The sequence below is a fragment of the Oreochromis niloticus genome, linkage group LG12, assembly GCF_001858045.2.
Source record: "Oreochromis niloticus isolate F11D_XX linkage group LG12, O_niloticus_UMD_NMBU, whole genome shotgun sequence".
Lineage (NCBI taxonomy): Eukaryota > Metazoa > Chordata > Actinopteri > Cichliformes > Cichlidae > Oreochromis > Oreochromis niloticus.
Window position 1 is genome coordinate 10,911,972 of NC_031977.2, and position 20,294 is coordinate 10,932,265.

At 42.0% G+C, this 20,294-nt stretch overlaps 1 protein-coding gene across 1 annotated transcript in view; it reads right to left on the reverse strand.

Annotated features, from left to right (window-relative positions):
• si:dkeyp-14d3.1 (transmembrane protein 132C) overlaps window positions 1–20,294 on the reverse strand; it is a 143,760-nt gene that overhangs the window by 24,334 nt on the left and 99,132 nt on the right. The window contains exon 4 of the mRNA XM_005473090.4: window positions 14,313–14,499. Within this exon, the coding sequence (XP_005473147.1) occupies window positions 14,313–14,499 (187 nt within the window). The remainder of the gene's footprint in view (window positions 1–14,312; window positions 14,500–20,294) is intronic.

Here is a 20,294-nt window from a genome sequence, read left to right on the forward strand (position 1 = left end):
TAAGTTTGATTGAAAGAAAGCTCGTCGTTTGTAAGGCTGGTCATTTGTAGCATCATTCAGCTTTGGAGTGAAATGATTATTAGCTGAGCCAAGAGATACCGATGAATCACAAAAAACCCCCACTTAATCTTCAAATGGCATTTCATTACAATTTTATAGACTGTGACAGTGTTATATAGCAATATAAACCCTTCTCTTGCTGTGCCACTGACTTTGATTCAATTCGTCTTAAAACCGAGGAATGCTGTAAATTAATTCCACGTCTGCTGGGATTCCTCCATTTTCAGAGGGTCATCTATAATATATGATAGGGTAAATGGTGGGGACCTGGTGAAAGCTGCCGCTAATGTTAGATTACAGCAGCTGGATATGACCCAGCGGGCCGAGAGCTGTAGAGAGCGAAGCCTGGCAGTAAAAAGCCACAGCGGGATCGCACGGTGATGCATCAGCGGTCCGCGCGCTCGGACATAGACAGCGCAATTAAACACATAATAGAGACCAGTGGTGAACATCAGCAGGTTAAAAAAGTGTGAATGAAGACACCATGAAATATGGGCCTGTGAAACTAGAAAAAAATGCACGTGTTCTTACTATAGATCAGGCTTTGAGATGCAAGCTTTATTTTGATAGTTCTTAATGTGCCATTTCTAATACCAGTGCTACTTTTAGCATGTAAAGATTTTTCCGAAGGCCTCCTCTGCGTCGTATCAGAAACAGCGGGAGAAAACAGCAGCCTTTGATAGGACCAAATACGCATTGCATTTAATGTGAAATTGGCTGAACAGGAGATAAGACACGCTATAAAATAATTGGTTTCTGTGTTGTGTCATGAAGCGAGCTTCCTTTGTACTGAATGCAGCAGATTACAACTCTAACAAATTAACACATCACGTCAAAATGCAGTATTGCCACTATGTTATCTTTTAAATTATTTACGATTTATGATCTGTTGTTACAAGAATAACAAGGCCTAAGATGAGCCGTGACAAACAATGTTTTTATCGGGAGAAATGACGCGCCATGCAGAGAACGATATGTGACATACAGTAACTGCGAACGTCGGCAGCACGGCTACTGACTTGTGATCAAAACGTACAGTTAAGGATATTCTGTGTTTATATGTCATATGTCAGTGTCGCCTTTAAATGGAGAGTAGGCATTATCTTTATCAGATGATATTATTTCTTTAGGCAGCCTTACGGGGAGAAAGAAAAGATACTAGGCTTTCTTATAAAGACCCTTAACAAAACAGATCCTCATGATGACAGCCAGGCAAAGATGCTATAGCTTAGTCACACCTGAAACGCCATCTCCAGTGAACATTGGCTTAGAACAGTGATGTGCAGCATGCATCTGAAAATGACACACACATTTAATAAAAACGGAGTACTTTTTATTCCTTCATGCGAAGGAGTAATAAAAATGAGAACTGGCCCGAAACTGTTGTACCAATCGAGATGTTCTCGGGTTTGAACGGTGGTGTCCTTCACCTCTGTGTGCATTATATAGATTTTCAGCCGATACCTTTAGAGACCCCTCTAAGTATGTGGGTTGAATGTTAGTTTGCATCTCACCTGTTGACGCCGGTGTTTGTGCTTTACTTGCGAGCCGGTCTGGCCCCTCAAGTCTAATACATGGGATTCTTTTTTGTCCAATAAGGTGCAGGAGAACTGCCTGTCTGCTTTATCAAGGATCTCTCTGTTAGCATTCAGCACGCTGCTGAGGCTGGTAATGTGCTCTGGGCCGTAATTTCTGCCCGTGTCTCACTTGGATCTGAAAATAAGTGAGATTTATGGTGTCAGCCTGAGTGACACAGGCAGCATGAGAAGCAGCAAAGCCCGTCCCGTCCCGGTGTTGCGATTAACTTCTGCTTCAGCCCGGTGCTAACACATCCATATTCTGACCCCGCCATCCGCGCTGCAGCTACAAATGAACAGGTCAAACACATTGTCGAGTTGAGGATTTTAGGGCCTGCATTATTCATAGCGCGGCAGACAGAGGAGAGTGTGGTAAATACAGTGTAAATGCTTAGCGTGTGCACCTGTTTGTGTCAACCCCCACGTCAGTGTGGCTGTCCTGAAGCCAGCAGGATGCCAAGATAAAACAAAAAGGCAAAAAGAAAGAAAGAAAAAGACATCAGCATTGAAAAATCCTACGAGCCAAAACACCTAATCTGGTGTTTTGGTTTGACTGATGACTCATCATTGGACGTGAGCCTCTTTATGATCTTTCATGTCATTTCAAGAGCAGGTGCATCAAGACAGCAGTGATGCCCGCCACTAGTCAGCTTAACTACAGTGAATGAAATATTCATAGTTGTGATAAACATTTTCATCCCTTGGTGATAAAGTATACGTACGTGTGAGGAAACTGAAATGGGACAACAGGAACGGCGAATATGCTGTAGACATTAAACGCCACTCAGACAGTGTCCTGGAGCTATTAAGCAGACTAAAAGAGACATGTCCTTTCATCAGCTTTCTCCCTCCACATTGTGCAATGCTCAATGTGGCACTTCCTCCCCTCCATTCTAGTGGGCGTTTAATTGGCTAGAAGAGAGAAACATGGAGGAGAGTGGGAATAAAGGCCTTGGTAGCGCCATGCAGAGCGATACATCACTGCATGACAGCGCATTGAAGTGGTGGGATGATTGTGAAGCCAACACAGTGCCTTTTAATGAGGGTCTCTCTCTCTCTCTCTTTCTCCCTTGCGTCGTTCTCTTTTCATCCCACTTTTACTTCTCCAAGTAAGAACAAGTTACTCTCCTGCCTTCATTTCCCCCTCTTCCTTGTCTCCTCCCAGCTGATGGGATAAAGGTGGCTGCGCTACGCGGCCCATCTCTGCTTGGCGGTCAACCCTCACTGCCTCCTAAAAGACATCTAACCGCCTTTCAGTAGCAGTGCCCTGTCTGGGGTACATGCCGGTCAGAGATCTGATCTGCTCATTACTGTGGGCTGTGGCTGGCAGAGAGAAGATTAACTTGATGGCTGCTTTGATACTTGATCTGTTCAGCTTAAAAGGAGATGTAATGAGGACATGGACATGGATGAACTGGCACCTCAGAATAAAATGTACTGTTAAGGGGGCCACTTTTGTAGATACCTCAGTCAATAATTAAGAGACATCAAAGAAAGGGTACCTTTTTCCCTTTTAAAGTACAGAATAGAAATAAGCCATGAAAGGTGTCAATGCGTGAAAGAGTGTATACTGGGGCTTGTGCCGTTTTTTCCCTTTAAAATGCACCGTCACTGCCTCGGTAGGAAAAGAGGCAACTGATTAGCATCAGCTGTTTCATATGTACTTCATAATCACTGTGAACATCCATAATTAGTCAGCTGTTTCTCTAGCAGCTGACTAATTATTGCCTAGTAATATTCAAACAGTTGTACAATATAAGCATTACGGTCCAGCGTTTTTAAGCTTTTAAGCTGTTTTCACACATGAACTCTGAACTATGTCGGCAGAATCAAGTCAGGACACTGTCTGCTGTTGCTCTCTGCACAGTGTAGCACAACGGCACATTCTCACTAGTGGAAATACGATACTCCATATGCTTACCGGGGCTATTCTAACATAGATGCAGCTGGAAACTGGTACCAGGGGTCTAGTAGGCTCTCTGAATGCATTTTTGCATTTTCATATGCAGCTTTGGTAAGGTAACAGCTTTATTCTGCTTATATACAGTACATCCATTCCATTTCTACCCCCTTCATAACATCATGGGAGAACTAAGATGTGCTGTATGCACCGATTACAGCAAAAGTTTACCATTTATCAAATACCACAATGAAAACAAGTTACGTGCTTTTTGGTTTAATCATTTAAAATCAGGAAAATAAGAAATTAAGTTCTGGTCTGTTGTGGACATTTTCGAAAATGGTAAATAATGCTACTCTTTACCCACTATTACACTTTTTATACTGTGGTGAGCCTTTAATGGCCGCAGTTTCTTATGTTTCATATGTACTGTCAAGAAAATAAACTGATTGTGACAATTGACTATACAGTGAATAAAGCCATTTCAAGTTATTAAAATATTCATTATTTGGTGAATTCTTCAGCTGAATCCTTGTTGCTGCTCCGACTCTTTGAAGTCCCTCTGAGCCTCTTCCGTCTAAATCTGACTATATAACCATTTAGATAGTCGGGTCCTTGACTGAGGTGCCTCTTAGTGAAGTAAAAGAATAAATCATCTTCCTTCTGTTCTTTATTGTCTTTTTGCCCTCACACCCTTCAAAAGAAGGGCAACCAGTGATGTATGAAGAACTCCTCTCGTTTAATCTGCTTGCACAGTTATGCAAGAGGATTCGCACAACCATTTATGGACAGTATTGATCTTTTAGTCACGCTGACTTGCTCTCAAATGTAAATTATTTATGAGTGCACATAAGTTATGGGTAAACTGTGACGACGTGGAAGTGTCACAACGACATGCTGTAGACAGGCTAAATCTCTCCACAGATGATTGCTTTATTTGTGCCTCATTCCTTAGCCTGTGTGGATTATTAACAATATAAATAACTGTCTGCAGTGCGTGTGCTCTGGTTAATGTCATAAGATCTAAAGAAGAAAACAAAATTACACAAACGCATTACAAAGGGAGACATTTTTAGTTTAATATGACATAGTGAACGGGCATTCAATTATAAAACTCTGTGCTGCATCTATTCATCTTCAGGCAATCTGTAAACCTGCCTGTCCATGAAAATACATTAACAGACTTATTAGTGTCTGTGCTTGCAAAATTAAATATACATGGATAATTGAGGACTGCTCCTAAAAGGACGGAGCCATCCTCAAGAGCCCGTTGGCCCCGAATTGCCACCGTGGCTGAGAAAGGGAGCTTGTGAATAAAACATGGCTGCCTGCAGAAGCTCTGCATTTTAAGTTTATGGGACGAATCCTCTTGCAGTTCTCATGAATACTATACCTATAATACATCTAGATCAGTGGGTCAGAAGGGAGGCGAAGACGTCCCTGGCGAATTTCCATAACAGTCAGAACCCAGAATCAAGGTCAGCCACCATGGACACAATCAGCTCTGAGCTCGCCTAGAGATGAGCGCGAAAGCTGCCGGGGCTCAGGGGAGGTAGCCGGTGGGTGCTTTGAGTGATGCTGGCTCCGGTACACCTCGTGCGTGCCCCTGCTGTTTGCCCATTGTGCAAGAGCCCAGAGGCCAGAAGGCAGGGAAACAACCCCACCTGCGCCAGTCTGCTCAATTTCAGCCCGATATCTATCACACACAGCCGATCGATGAAGAGTTCTTCAGCAACAGCCAGCCATGCCTGTAGGGGGATGACCTCTTGATCTCTGTCTGATTTCTTCACCCGTCTCTGATCGAGATCCATACTGCCAGCTTAGCTTGGCTTAGCCTGGCTTAGCTGCCCTCTGGACACAGACCTCTCTCAACAGGCACAAAGGTCAGCTCTATTGGAGAGTCCATTACTGCTAAAAAAAATACACACATTCCTTTCAAACCTCAGTGGGTAAGGATTTAAAGTCAGAGTGAATAGAACTGGACCGGAATGTGAAGTAGGATGTTAACAATCATGGGGAGATGTGAGATATGGACACATGTCACTCTGAAATTGATCTGTCAGTCTGCATCCTGCCCTTCGCGTCATCCCTGCGTTTCTTCTTTTTTGAGCTGAACAAACTTTTTTTTTTCAGCTCAACTTGGCAAAGTCAGGATAGAGAGGTCTGCAGCGGAAGCGATTTAGGTTCAGCGCAATCTATTAGAAAAACAGAACTATAAGTGGTTCCACAGGGCGGTGCAGGTCCTGGCCATTTTCTGTAGGTGCTGGAAAATAAGGCTGTGCACAAATGCGGTGTTTTATGCATGAATTATGCAACGCTTCGGAGGCCATCTTCCGAGATCTGCAGTGGCACAGTAAACAATTCCTCTGACCTGACTTGTAGAGAAGCTTTCCAAACCGCAGCGGAAAGGTTAGCTGTCTTAATGGTGACCCGCTAATTTGCAAATGTCACTGTAATGAGCAAGCTTTGAGAGGTATCATCCTGCTCACCTATAATGTTTGTTCTCTGTTTAATAAAAAGAGTTTAAAGTCTATCCAAGTGACAATGGCTTTGCCATAAAAACCTCAGTGTGTGTGCTCGTTTGTGTGCAGTGGTGCAGTGAAAAGGTGGTTGTTCACCCACTCACTTCTCGCCGTAAGTGCAGTTATGGGGTGTCAGTCCCTTCCGAGAGCATTTTACATCCTGCGATGACAAAGGAGCAAAGGCACGTAGAAAATGTTTAGGCACGCAGTCTCGAGTACTCAGATCATGTTGTGGTTTAGAAAAGCATTTGTCACAATCGCCCGTCCTAATTAGCATTACATGTAGTATGCCACGTGCATACGGCAGCAGCCTCAATTAGTGCTACCACTTCATCATCAGCCTCTAAGCTGTAGTAGATGCTAATGGACTGTTTGCTTGGGGTGCATCCATCAGCTCTTTATTGCAAACTGCATGACTCATGAGATGGGGGAAAAAATGCAATGTTTCATTAAAACAGCAGGGGTATCCAACACAGGCTTGGCTGTAGTGGAATAAAGTTGCTAAGTAGACCAAAATCAGATTTTTGGGAGGTGGGATGGGTTTTGAGGGAAGGTGGTTGTGAAAACTGTACAATGCATGATTGTGTAATACACAGCTTGCATGTTTTTACCAGTGCCCTTGATGCGTTTCTGCAGGATTAGCTGGGATGTAAGTGCTCATGTCTCTATGTCTAACTATATGTTTGATGAATGGCACTCCAGATTTCACTTGCCTGGTAGAGAAAAGATATGCATTGCAACAGAGGGAATGGAATAGAAAGGAGTAAAATAAAACATTGGTTGGAAGATGCTGATAGATGACTTTATCATGCGAGAGCAGAAGTGGCCAGAGAGGGCCGGGGTGATGATGTATTGGTTAACAATACATCGAAGCAGTACGTGAATGCTAACGGCTTCTTTCATTTCTCCTCATCTCTATGCCTGAGAATGCTCGTGTGAGTGAGCACAGTTTGGTGTCTCGGCTGGAATAGGAAGACTGATGAGTCCAGATATGATGTATGCCCTGTCCTCCCGCTCCCTCTCCATCACCGGGCATCCACAGCATGGGTAATGATGATGAGGGTAGCCTGGACAGGAGCACATTACTTTACGATGGTAAAAGATAATGGACCAGCCTCCTACTGTGCAGGGGAATCTGCTCAGGCATCCAATTACTGCCCTTAAAATCCATCTCAAGATGACAGAAAAAAAAACCACAAAGCTTTTTCACACTTTTACTGAAATGGAGGATGCCCGCATTAAGGAGGCGGAGGTTGAGAAGGGAGGCAATTAATCTGCATTGTTATTAAATAAATTTATGCTCATCTGGAGCAAACAGGAGAAAAATACAGAGTGGAAAGAGGTCTCAAAAAAGAAGAAAGCATCTAAAAGTAGGGGGAAGAGGAGACAAGCTAGGACAGCCACAGTGGTATTACAGTCGACAGAGGGAGTTCAGAAGCCTTCCCTCGCTCTAAACTGACGGAAACTTTTGAGTACTCTTTTCATTTTCGTCTTTTGAAATAATTGCTGCATTTGCAGAACTCCTGCTTCACGGTTTGAAATTGGTGACAAAGTGGAGAGCAGCGCTCTAAGCCCTCCCAGTGCAGGTGGATCTGTGACAACACACAGGAGGAGCCCTCTTCAAAGAGAGCACAAAAAGGAGCGCTCATCTTTCAAAACGATGTCAGTGCTTTCCCAGAAGCGTCACCCATAGCAGAGCCATTCACTTGGCTGGGGTAATGAAATAAAAGGAGCTTTTTATAATAATCACTTCAAGCAAGGGCGCAATAATTTAGAACACGCCGTAAATGGGGAGGGAATGGGTCTGAGGAGCCGCTGGAGTAATAGACCATAAATGTGATCAAACCAAAAATCAGCTTCCCATTACTAATACTCATTAGCTTTATTACGTTATAACCTTTAGAGACGTGGTCAGTTATGGATCTGCATTGAGTTTATGAGATTTCTGCTCAAAACACAATTAGAGCAGTTTTTAAAGTACGAGTGACAAAATTCACTCTAGCTTATTAGACTAATTAGAGCTAATTACAGATGAAAAACACTTTCTAGAGAAGCTGTTGTGTCAACAGATGCCTTCAGCATGCTCTATGAAGTTTGGAAAATTGCCCTCTGTGATTGCGTTTGTCTACCATCCGCTGCTTCTGCTCTTCTATGCAGTTGTTTTTCCATATTATCTATAACTTTGATGTGATGTCAACATTACTGATCATTAAGCACGATTACCTTAAAAAAATAATACAATAGCCATAATAGAGAAAGAAAAATGCAAATAAATAAGCGAATAAAAAGCTAGTGGTTTGGCTACATGGAGCTCCAGCAAGTCACATTTTTATATTTCTGTGACACAAAATTTTATATACCCTAAATTTGCAGGGTGTAAAATTTTCACTGCAGTCAACTGAGTTCTGTTTACTATCAAGTGCATACCATAGCTGTTATAGGAAAAACATGTTTAAGTCACCCAAGAGTATAAAAAAAGTTAATTTTAGTATGTAGTTTATAAGTTGACAGGCGTGTTTCTACTACTGGTGGGATCTGGATCCGTCCCGGAGCTTTCCCCTATCAGTGGACGGCTGTCAGTCCACTGTTTATCTCAGCTGTCAATGCCAGGTGAAAAGCACCCACTTTTATTTATTCTGGAAGAGACTGTAAGACTCTGTGAAAGGAGTCCGATATGAGTCAGTGAGTAGGAGAAGCTCATTTCAGTTCAGCTGAGGAGATGCTCAACTGTCGGCAAATGTTGCTGTTTTTGTGCCGTTAGCTACTGTTAGCCTCTGTTAGCGGCTGTTTGCCAGCATTAGTAAAACTTTCTTTAAAGTGGGCCATTGCACCCACAGTCTAGCACTAGACTGTGATGCTTAGCAAATAAACTCTCAAACAGTGTGAGAATGTAATCAAACTGTTTGTAGAAGGAAAAGTCAGATTCTTTTAGCCTACATTAGCTAGCATAATGCTAGCTTATGTTCAGGTGTCGTTGGGTAGCCAGCTCTTTTTGTGATGACAGGGACACGACAGGTAACTGCGGCAAAAACAGGAATAAATGAGCATGTTTATGTATGTTTTTGTGTGTTAGAGTCATGATTTCAGTTTAACAGATGAGGTTTTAGGTGGGGAGGAAGTGGATGATATTTTACTAAGATGGCACCGGCATCGTTGCATTCCTTCGGATTTTAGCTTCTTTGGTGAAGCGAACCCCTTCTGTGATGATAAAACAAAAGCACAGTATGATCCTTCATATGTTAAGACTGGTATGAATATAAATATCCCTTTGCAGCACGTGGAAGCCTATGACTTTGTTTTTCTTTGCCTTTGACGTATTATAAATGTGATTACGGAGAAGTCCTGTACTCAAATATGGTGGGGGATCATGGCAGCTTACACAAACAGCAAACAATCTTCTGTGTATTTTTAATAGATTAATTATGGGTTTATGAGAATGCATCAGTTTATTAGAAGATGTAATGAAACACTATTCTATGTGTATTTTTGTACAGCTTGCATTTTCTATTAAATAACCTAAAAAAAAATTCTGGCTGTGCTTTTAAAAACGCAACTATATATTAAATTTGGTCAGTCGTCAGGTTTGTACTGTGAAGGAGTATCATTGTTTCTGATAGATGTAAGAGCATGTAAGTGTATAAACATTAACAATTAGTTTTGAGACAAATGAGAAATTGAATAAGCCTACCATAATCTTTCTGACTGATAATTTAAACTGTTAAACTCCTTGATAAATTCACCCAAGTATCCTTTAGTTGATGCTGTGTGCTCAGAGAAGGAGAAAAGAACAATTTAATGCCAGAACAGAAGACAGTACATGGGATATTTTAGGCAATAGGAAAGGTTGCAAATTGGACAAGTTACAAATTGTGATGGCTAGGTGACTGGATCAGAACATCTGCAAAACAGTGTGATGTTCCTGAGATGCTGCGGCTTAATAAAAGCAGTCAAAAGAAGGATAACTGGTGGGATTATGGATGTTTTTATCGAGCAAAACTGCACCCTGTGGTCCCAATTCTTAGAAGAGCTTCTGTATCACTATTATAGTAAGAAGCAACCGAAGAGGTCAGACTGGCAGGGCCAACAGACCTGTACACACAGGACAGTTTTAACATGAGCCTAAAGAAGGCTGGATTGACTGACCTGAATAAAGACTTGGGACTATATGTGACATCAGTCAAAAAACAGGAGGTTTCACCCAAACCAGGAAGAGACAGGAAAGAACAGTGAATGAACAGAAGAGACATTGACTGAACCAGGAACAAGATTAGCAACAGGGATAGAAGTGAGTAACTCAGGCTCAACTTGGCATCAGCTGATCTAGGAATGTCATCCATAAAGGTGATCAAACAAACTGTTCTGTGTTTCTGACCAGAAGTAAGACCAGGAAGCCGATCTTACTTCTGGCAAAGAGAGTTCTGACATTTACTTTTTATTGAGAAATCATCTTGAAAGTAAGCTCAGTCCCAAAAAATATGACTCCCAGGAATCTGAGATGAAAAAGTAAGGCCCAGCTGCGGGTCAGGAGGTAGAGGTCATCTACCAGTCGAGTACTGAACCCCAAATTGCCCCAGATGCAGTGTGAGTCTGAGTGCATGCACAAGTGTTAGGAAAAAGACACAAACAAACACACACTTCAAGGCACAGAATAAAAGTGTGTGTGAAAGGGTGGATGTGGCTAGTACTAAGAGTAGCTTAGGAGTACCTGGCTAAAGATGAAGCAGACCGAACCTAACACATGGGGTGTTGGTTGGCTAGATTAGAGAGCAAGCTAGCAGGCAGCCGGCTAGCAGCTGAAAACTCGGGATCAAGCAGAGGGGTAGTGGGCAGTAGATTGGAAAGGAGCGGAAAGCCCCAGAATTAGGCATAATCCATAGAGGCCTCCTGAACATCATAATACCCTCTCAGATATTCCTTGCCCATGCTGCTTTGGCAGCATTAGGGCAACCCACATACCATTAAAGTCTACTTCTGCTCCACGTTTTCCATTTTTGTGAAAATGGCAATTTCAGTTCCATGTGCAGAGACCAGTTTTGTTTTGATATTAGATTTTGTTTTCCCTTTTGGAGGCAAGATGGTGATGGCGACACACCTGCAGGTGTGTGCGTGTGTAAAGGGGGCTTGACGGCATTGCTCTTACATTACCTTACTTCCTCTTTTCTATCAGCGAAGAGTGTAGCAGGGAGGAGGGTGAGGAACTTATCTCTGGGCTTTTTCATGCCACAGTGATCCCAAGTAATCTAATTCAGCCTTCCTCTTTCTCGCTTGTGTGCTTTTCTCATACTGGTGCATGCAGATTGCAAAAAGCCTTACGTGCCTGTGTGTATGTGTGGGTGTGCAGGTGGAGGAAAAAAGGGGGACAGAGAAATATAGTTAATGAGAGTTAATGAGTTCTGAATGTATCTCCATCTATTTGCGTTATGTGTTAAGTACTGCACCACTGGGGTGGCTGGAGTCAATGTGCACCTTTGGCTGTTGTCATGCAGGAAAATGAAATAGCAAAGCAAAGAGAATATGTGTGCAGTCTTGTGCTGAACCCAAATAAAATGAAATTTTGAAGAAAAAAAAAGTCCTCAAAAGAAACTTTAAAATTAATTTCTGATGATGAAAACGTTAGAAATGTTAGTATCAAAGGTATAGGCTGATCAGTGAACCCAGTCCTTTTTTATATACTGTATCCACACACTCACACATGATAGCAGCTGCTTCACTGACTCACTGACAAGCCCTCTGAGCAGATTAGAAAATCAAGGTAAGGAAAACGAAAATCAAGCCTTTCAGTGCATACAGGCCACACACACACAAATGAAGAGACAGTGCATCATCTTTTTTATGGGACACATAACATCTTAGCGATCTTTAAGGCTTCGGTCTATAAGTTCAGCAAATAATTGCAATATTTGGTTAATTGAGAAGCATTTTGTCACGGTGATAAAATGTTGTGTGATTTATACTTAGCAGTGAAAACCTTCCTCTGTGTGGTGCAATGGGTGGAGTGAAAATGCAGGGACGTGTCTGCAGGCTTGTGCACTCATTCACATACTTCATTTTACAAAAACAATAAAGGCAATGCTGCCAAGAATACGACCTTGCACAACAGCTAAATACAATCAGATAATACAAATAAAGATTTTATTTACAGTGCGTTCACCGAGCTAGCGGGTGCAAAATCTCTGCTTGGGTCTCTTTTTTTACAAGCACAGGCTTTTGCAAAGTAATCATGCAAATCATCTTTGTAGTTTATGTCACTAGAAGTCATGTTTTCCTAGAGTAAGGAAGATGCACTGTTCATTCATCAGCGACATGAAAAAAGGGCGCGAGAGAGGGAACTCGAGCAATACTGAAGCATTAAAAACATAACTTCAATTATCCCAAGACTGGATCTGGGAGTGAGGATGCCTCGAATTCCTCTGAATCTTGGAACAGCCACCCACAGGCATCTATCATCTACGCAGCTACAGGCAATACTTACAGAATAACAATGACAAAGCAGTCAGGTCTGTATCATGCAGATCAGAAGCACCGAATCAGAAACAAACGCAATCTCTGCTTTAGTAATCAGCACCGTTGTGACACTATGTCTTTCCCTTTTGTCAACACAACTGATTTCACTCATTTATTCACTTGAACGCTCTTGATCTAAATCAGAAACCGTGTTCTCCGGGTCGCTGAACAAAGCTACAAAGATGCACGAAATGCTCCTTGCATGAACCTCGACGAGGGAGGAGCAACACAGCCGACTACCTGCGCCTCGCTGAGGGAGACACGCAGCTCCGGGCGAACCCTCGGGCCAGAGCCAGCCTCGAGACTCCAACCGAGGCCTGCTGGGAGCTACAGATGCTCTCTTCTTGCCCTGCTCCTAAACACACTTTGTGAGCACAGAGCAAACATCATTGCCTCTGCTTTCTCTGTCAAAACAACAGTCATAGAAGAAGTTTAGAAATCCTTTAGCAAAGTTAAAGCAGGTACACTACAAAGAAAAAGTTAAAAAGCAGAATCGAGTAAATGCAGTTATCTGTATTATCACTCAAATATATTTAAAGAATTAAAAGTTAAAGTGCCTATTATGCAGAATAGCTTAATAGCTTATTAAATATAAAGGTTTTTTATTGAAACGTGTTTAACTTTTTGTATATACAAAAACCTGAAACAGAGAACTAAGCTACTGTTGTCGGATACATGCAGTTGATTAGAAAGCGTAATAATTCTCTGTGAAATGTAATGAAGCGTCAAATATAAAGCTGGAAAAAGAAAATAAAACGCTTCAATAATACTGTTAATTTCCACCCCAGCTGAGGAGCAACTGTCTGTGACGCATTATTTGAAGCATCCCAGAGGAAAAAGAAAAAAATCCTGCTCACTATAGCCTGGTTTTTCTGTCTCATTACAAAACAAATCATCTTCATATATATGGAGATTACTAATTTCTAAGCTGTTTCTCCCAAGCTTCCCCTTTGGAGAAATAAAGAGCAAAACGAATGAAATCAGTCTAGGATTAATCATCCTGTCCAGTTTGATGAAAAAAACAGGAGAAGCACAAGAAAAACAGGGAGGTAAAGCCTCAATTTGGATCAATGAAACAAAGTTCTTACATTTCACAAGCCCATTTATAAACCAATCAAGTTTTCCTTTCGTTCTCACCGTTATCTCAAAAGCTGATTATTACAGTCAAATAAAGAGTGAGGGAGCAGTGAGAGAAAATGAGTATTTTTTAGGATCTTAAATAGGGATCGCACTGAGATGAGAGGAAGGCCATTCCTCAAAAGCTGAATTTAAGCAAACTCTCATGTTAAAATTAAATTCTGTCATGTCTGAGAGCAACAGACTGGACAGAGAAAAGATTTTGAATAATTTCACGTGCTCTTCCCCCTGGGATGGCATCACTGATATAAACATACTATTATCAAAGATTATTCAGCATCAGCTAAATTAATGTCACTCTGTATAATGCGAATGCATTCTCCTTGCTGCACCAATCTTTTATTAATACTTTGAATCCAATCTTTTTTTCTTTTTTTTTTAAATCTGACCCAGTCATAATTATACTGATATCCTGGTTATAACTAATAGAGCAAAAAGTCTTTGCAATGCATTTCTTTCTTTTCGTGCAAACACATGCAAATGTTGATTCTTGGTGTGAATTTACAATATGGTGCTCCATATTAGCAGCATCTACTACACCCATCCAGGGTAATGAGTCCAGCCATTTATATGTTTAGGGCACTGCACTGAGCTGGAAGAGGCATCACTCACCATGGCCAGGGGCACGATGCCCGCCACGTCCTCCTGAGCCAGGCGGATCTCTGTCTCCACCTCTTGAGTGGCGGCGCGACTGGCCGGGTATTCCACCTGCCAGGCCATCCAGCGGCTGCCCATCGGCTCTGGGAAGCTTTCCATTTTCAGATCCACCTGGAGCACCCTCTGAACTCCCACCTCAGGCCTATCAGCATGCAGGAAAAAAAGAGAGCGTGAGTGAATGGTTAAGCAGGTGGCTTGAAAAAAAAAAGAGCGTGCGGATGTCGTGACTCGTGTGTCGGTGAGTTCATTCAACCCGGTTTCTGGTCTAATGACGACAAACGGTAAAGGCTGATGAATGTGTCTGAGGTTGATATCTATGACATTTTACCAGCTGAGATTCTCCAAAATGCCAAGTCCCTTTGTGTATGACTCTCTGTTCAACTCTCTGCTTTGTGGAATATCATCCCGCCCGCTCTATATTCCTCTCACGCTTTACAGTAGGTGATGTGCAATGTAAACACAACCTACGGCATAATCTCCCCGACACTCCAAAGAGCAATTCAAAGGAATATTTCACCAAGAGTAACCCCCACTAAGTTGTTGATGGCTGGGTTTGTCACCGGTGCCCTTGTTTGCCTTGCAGGAGTATAAATATACGGCATGCCTCAGCTCGATCTACAGTAGGCCTGAATTAAGTCAGACAAATGGAGAGCGTCGATAATAAAATTTCCCATGCCGCCATAAGTCTCCGGTGCTCACGGTTTAAATATAGCCCCGAGGCAGGAAAGGTCAGCATTACACGGGAGCCGGAGGAGATGGGAAATGGCACAAGATCTGTTAGCCACATCTTGCGTGTCAAATGGCAGGACTCGGGCCCAATAAATTTCATGCACGGTCTCTGTGGCACACCGGCGCAAAACAGCATCATGTAATTTGAGCATGGTGTGGGGGAGAGACAGAGCAAAGCAGGGGTGAAGAAAGTCACATGGTTCTTTGTTTGGAGAGAAGAGCCTGTGTGTATACAACATGTGGGGAATAGTGTCAGGCATGAAGCTGAAAAAAGCAAATAATACAAGGCCATGAGGAGAGAGGATAAATTTAACTCGTGGAAAGACAGCACACGCACATGTATAACATCCTAAATTATAAATAGAAGACTAAAAACAGTGGCAAAATAAATAATAGAAATATTCAGAGAGGACACATCTTTCACATCGGTCTCATATTCTTGCGTCTGACACTGAAAGAATGAAAGATTTGTCACGCAGCAGAGCACAACAACCCAATTTTCACATCCAACAGAGGTGTGTATAAATAATTAAGATGACAACCAAACAACTTGTGTCACATTTCATATTATTTTTCTAATCAGAGTGTACGACTCGCTGAAAACACAGAACGACAGCGTGGACTTACATAACCGCTCCACATCGCTGTGGAAAAAACACAGATACTAATAACCGTTTAAAGACGAGCAAAGTCACAAATTTCAGCAGGCGAAGAAATTCAACAGATGATGCACTAAACGTCCCGAAATAAAGTGCTTCAGTGTCACACAAAACCCGTGTCAGTCATCTGTCCAAATGGCCTACTTTTCTTAGAACAGGCTTTTTCTCTTCTTTTTTAAAAGGGTTGTTCTGGAAAAACATCACACATTTTAGGCAGCCAACAAGAAAGACAGGCAAAAGAATGAAAGCGACTGCACAGCAGAAAGGTTTGATTATACTTAACATACACTGCCAGGTATGGGAAAGTCAAAGGGCCTCCAGAAAAGACAGACACAATGTATTATTAGTTTTTTCCCCCCTCTCTCCTTGAAACATGTCAATTATTTCCCTCCTTGCGTGATCCACTTGGCAGAGTTTAATAGCTGCCGTAAATGCTACGACTTTTATGAGGTTACCGTATTTCTCCTTATAATAACAGTGTCAACAAAATGTTGAGGTTATGAGATTGTACAGTGTACAAACAGGACTCTCATTTTAGGATGCAGACATGCTGCTAATTTTGCAGTTTTGTGAGAGAAATGCATTTCCTTCAAAAGCAGACAGCATATGACAGCAATATAATAACAAGTGCAAGAGAAGGATAAACACAGACATGAGAATGCACAATGTTAGTCATAGCTTGGTGTTTATTTGACCTCACCTTTGCTGGGGACTAATGGGAATAAGTTAGAGTGTGACAAACGCAGCTCTATGCAAAGGTCTGGAATTCAGTACGGTACAAAAAAATTGTGAGCTATAAGATTACCCAATATTTTACCAGTGAAATTGGAAACATGTGCAAAACACGCAAGGGAATAGAGTATATAAGATCTGTATAATTCTAATGAGCTTAAAAGTCAGTATTTGGTTTGATCACCTTTATTCTTCAGCACAGCCTGAACTCTCTTAGGCAAACTTTCTTGTCATTTCTTTCAGTAGTTTTAAGGAATAGTTCCTCAGGATTCTTGAGGGACATTCAAAGATCTTCTTTGGATGTTGGCTGCTTTTTGGTCTGTTCTCTGTCAGATGATCCTGCACTGCTTCAATAATGTTGAGGGTTGAGATCTGAGGAGGCCAGTCCACGACTGTGCCATTGTATGTTTTTCTATCTGGGTATGGTTTTCACAGTTTCATGTTTTGGGATCATTGCCTTTAGGAATAAAGAAGCTGTTGACAATCACATGCTTTCCAGATGGTGATACATGGTGGGTCACAATCTGACTGTACTTTGGTGCATTCATAATTCCATAAATTTTGATGAGACCAACACCACTGGCTGAAATACAACCCTAAACCATGACACAGCCTCCAAAATGTTTGATGATGGCCGTAGACATTCATTGTTGACTTTCCACATACATAATAATGACTACTTAAACTAAAAATGTCAAATTTGGATACATCACTTGAGAACACATGTTGTCACTGACTTTCAGTAGAGATTTTGTGTAATCTGGCATACCTCAGACTTTCCCCCCTATTTCCCTTCCTTAAGAGTGGCTTCTTGACAGCCACCTTTCCACTGAGACCATTTCTGTTGAGGCTTCAGTGAACAGTAGATGGATAAACTGAAGGGGCAGGTGCCTCTCTCAGGTCCTGTGTCAGATATTTGCTGGATTTTTCCCCCCTATTTCTTGAGGACATGAACTTCAGATACTCACTTGCTATAGTTCACTTTTAGCACAGCCACTTCTTCTTTGTCCTCCACTTGTTCAGTTTCCTGAACTTCAAAGGACAGCTTCCTTTTGAAGTTTAATGAAATTGTGGAAGTCGCATTTGAAGCCATTGTTTTAGCATTCTGGCCACTGCCATTTTGGTTTTCCTTGAGCCAGAAGTGACCATATGCGAGAGAGTGGACTGCAAAGCTGCCAGCTAATGCCAGTAAATTTTGCTAGAAAGCTGTGTCCATAGACAATAGCGGTACATCACAAAGACACTGATTCCTGCTAATTAATCCTAAGTAACAAGCTAGAATATCATTCAAACACACCTGAGCACCAGCTTTTTAGATAAGCTGTTAGTACAAAATATCACACTGGTCATCTCTTTTGTCAAGTAATTGGACTAAAATAGTCGTCCGACACCACAAACTGAAGAGAAGCTGTCCTGCTCCACTAGAACTCTTACTTTAGGTTATGTCCACACTAGCCCGGATAGATTTGAAAACGGCGTTTTCGCCTGAAAATGCTCCGCGTCCACACTAGCATTTTCAGTTGTTTTCACAGAGTTGTGCGTCCACATTGAAACGGACGAAAACGCTTACGTTCCAGTCCTGCGCATGCGTGAAACGCAAGAAGATTCGACCTGCCTCATTTCTGTCTGCCGTTTATTTACTTTCCGGCTCTTTGAAACGTTGTGTTGAGGAGAAAATGTTGAGGAAAAGCACCGAGTTTTTTAAATGGACTAACAATGAGGTGGAGTTGTTGCTGCGAGTAACACAAAAGTATAAGGTTGCGAAAGCTAGTGAGAATTAAAGAATTTGAAAAAAAGAGAGCATGTGCAGACTGATATTCATCTTTAATAGGGCTGTCAAAATTGAGAGCAAACAGAACAACTGCTGTGTAATGCCCTCCACTATCTTAGGTTAACTGGTCACATGACTGCATCACATGACTAAAATGTGTCATAGTTTTCGAAAAGTCTCCAGGTTCGCTGTCTACACTGCGACGGAAATGTATCCGCTTTGGAGAGCGTTTTGAAAATGCTGCGTTTTCCTTGAACGAAAACGCCGTCTCAGTGTGGACGGGAGGCCAAAACGGAGACAAAAAGATGCGTTTTCAAGCGAAGATGTATGAGTGTGGACATGGCCTTAGTGTCTTGGTGAAGTTAAATCCTGGATGGCCTCTAACTTCCTTAACTTTAATGAGAACAAAACTGAAGTGATAATGTTAGGACCAAGTGGCAATCCCAGCACTTCTCATTTAAACCTGCACAGCCTTGAGACTTTTATTAAGTCACACGCAAAAATTCAGGGGTTAAATTTGACACCAATTTTACCTTTGAAAAACGGATTAGCTCAGTTCTACAGGGAGAGCAGAATTATTAGGCAAGTTGTATTTTTGAGGAATAATTTTATTATTGAACAACAACCATGTTCTCAATGAACCCAAAAAACTCATTAATATCAAAGCTGAATGTTTTTGGAAGTAGTTTTTAGTTTGTTTTTAGTTTTAGCTATTTTAGGGGGATATCTGTGTGTGCAGGTGACTATTACTGTGCATAATTATTAGGCAACTTAACAAAAAACAAATATATACCCATTTCAATCATTTATTTTTACCAGTGAAACCAATATAACATCTCCACATTCACAAATATACATTTCTGACATTCAAAAACAAAACAAAAACAAATCAGCGACCAATATAGCCACCTTTCTTTGCAAGGACACTCAAAAGCCTGCCATCCATGGATCCTGTCAGTGTTTTGATCTGTTCACCATCAACATTGCGTGCAGCAGCAACCACAGCCTCCCAGACACTGTTCAGAGAGGTGTACTGTTTTCCCTCCTTGTAAATCTCACATTTGATGATGGACCACAGGTTCTCAATGGGGTTCAGATCAGGTGAACAAGGAGGCCATGTCATTAGTTTTTCTTCTTTTATACCCTTTCTTGCCAGCCACGCTGTGGAGTACTTGGACGCGTGTGATGGAGCATTGTCCTGCATGAAAATCATGTTTTTCTTGAAGGATGCAGACTTCTTCCTGTACCACTGCTTGAAGAAGGTGTCTTCCAGAAACTGGCAGTAGGACTGGGAGTTGAGCTTGACTCCATCCTCAACCCGAAAAGGCCCCACAAGCTCATCTTTGATGATACCAGCCCAAACCAGTACTCCACCTCCACCTTGCTGGCGTCTGAGTCGGACTGGAGCTCTCTGCCCTTTACCAATCCAGCCACGGGCCCATCCATCTGGCCCATCAAGACTCACTCTCATTTCATCAGTCCATAAAACCTTAGAAAAATCAGTCTTGAGATATTTCTTGGCCCAGTCTTGACGTTTCAGCTTGTGTGTCTTGTTCAGTGGTGGTCGTCTTTCAGCCTTTCTTACCTTGGCCATGTCTTTGAGTATTGCACACCTTGTGCTTTTGGGCACTCCAGTGATGTTGCAGCTCTGAAATATGGCCAAACTGGTGGCAAGTGGCATCTTGGCAGCTGCACGCTTGACTTTTCTCAGTTCATGGGCAGTTATTTTGCGCCTTGGTTTTTCCACACGCTTCTTGCGACCCTGTTGACTATTTTGAATGAAACGCTTGATTGTTCGATGATCACGCTTCAGAAGCTTTGCAATTTTAAGGCTGCTGCATCCCTCTGCAAGATATCTCACTATTTTTGACTTTTCTGAGCCTGTCAAGTCCTTCTTTTGACCCATTTTGCCAAAGGAAAGGAAGTTGCCTAATAATTATGCACACCTGATATAGGGTGTTGATGTCATTAGACCACACCCCTTCTCATTACAGAGATGCACATCACCTAATATGCTTAATTGGTAGTAGGCTTTCGAGCCTATAC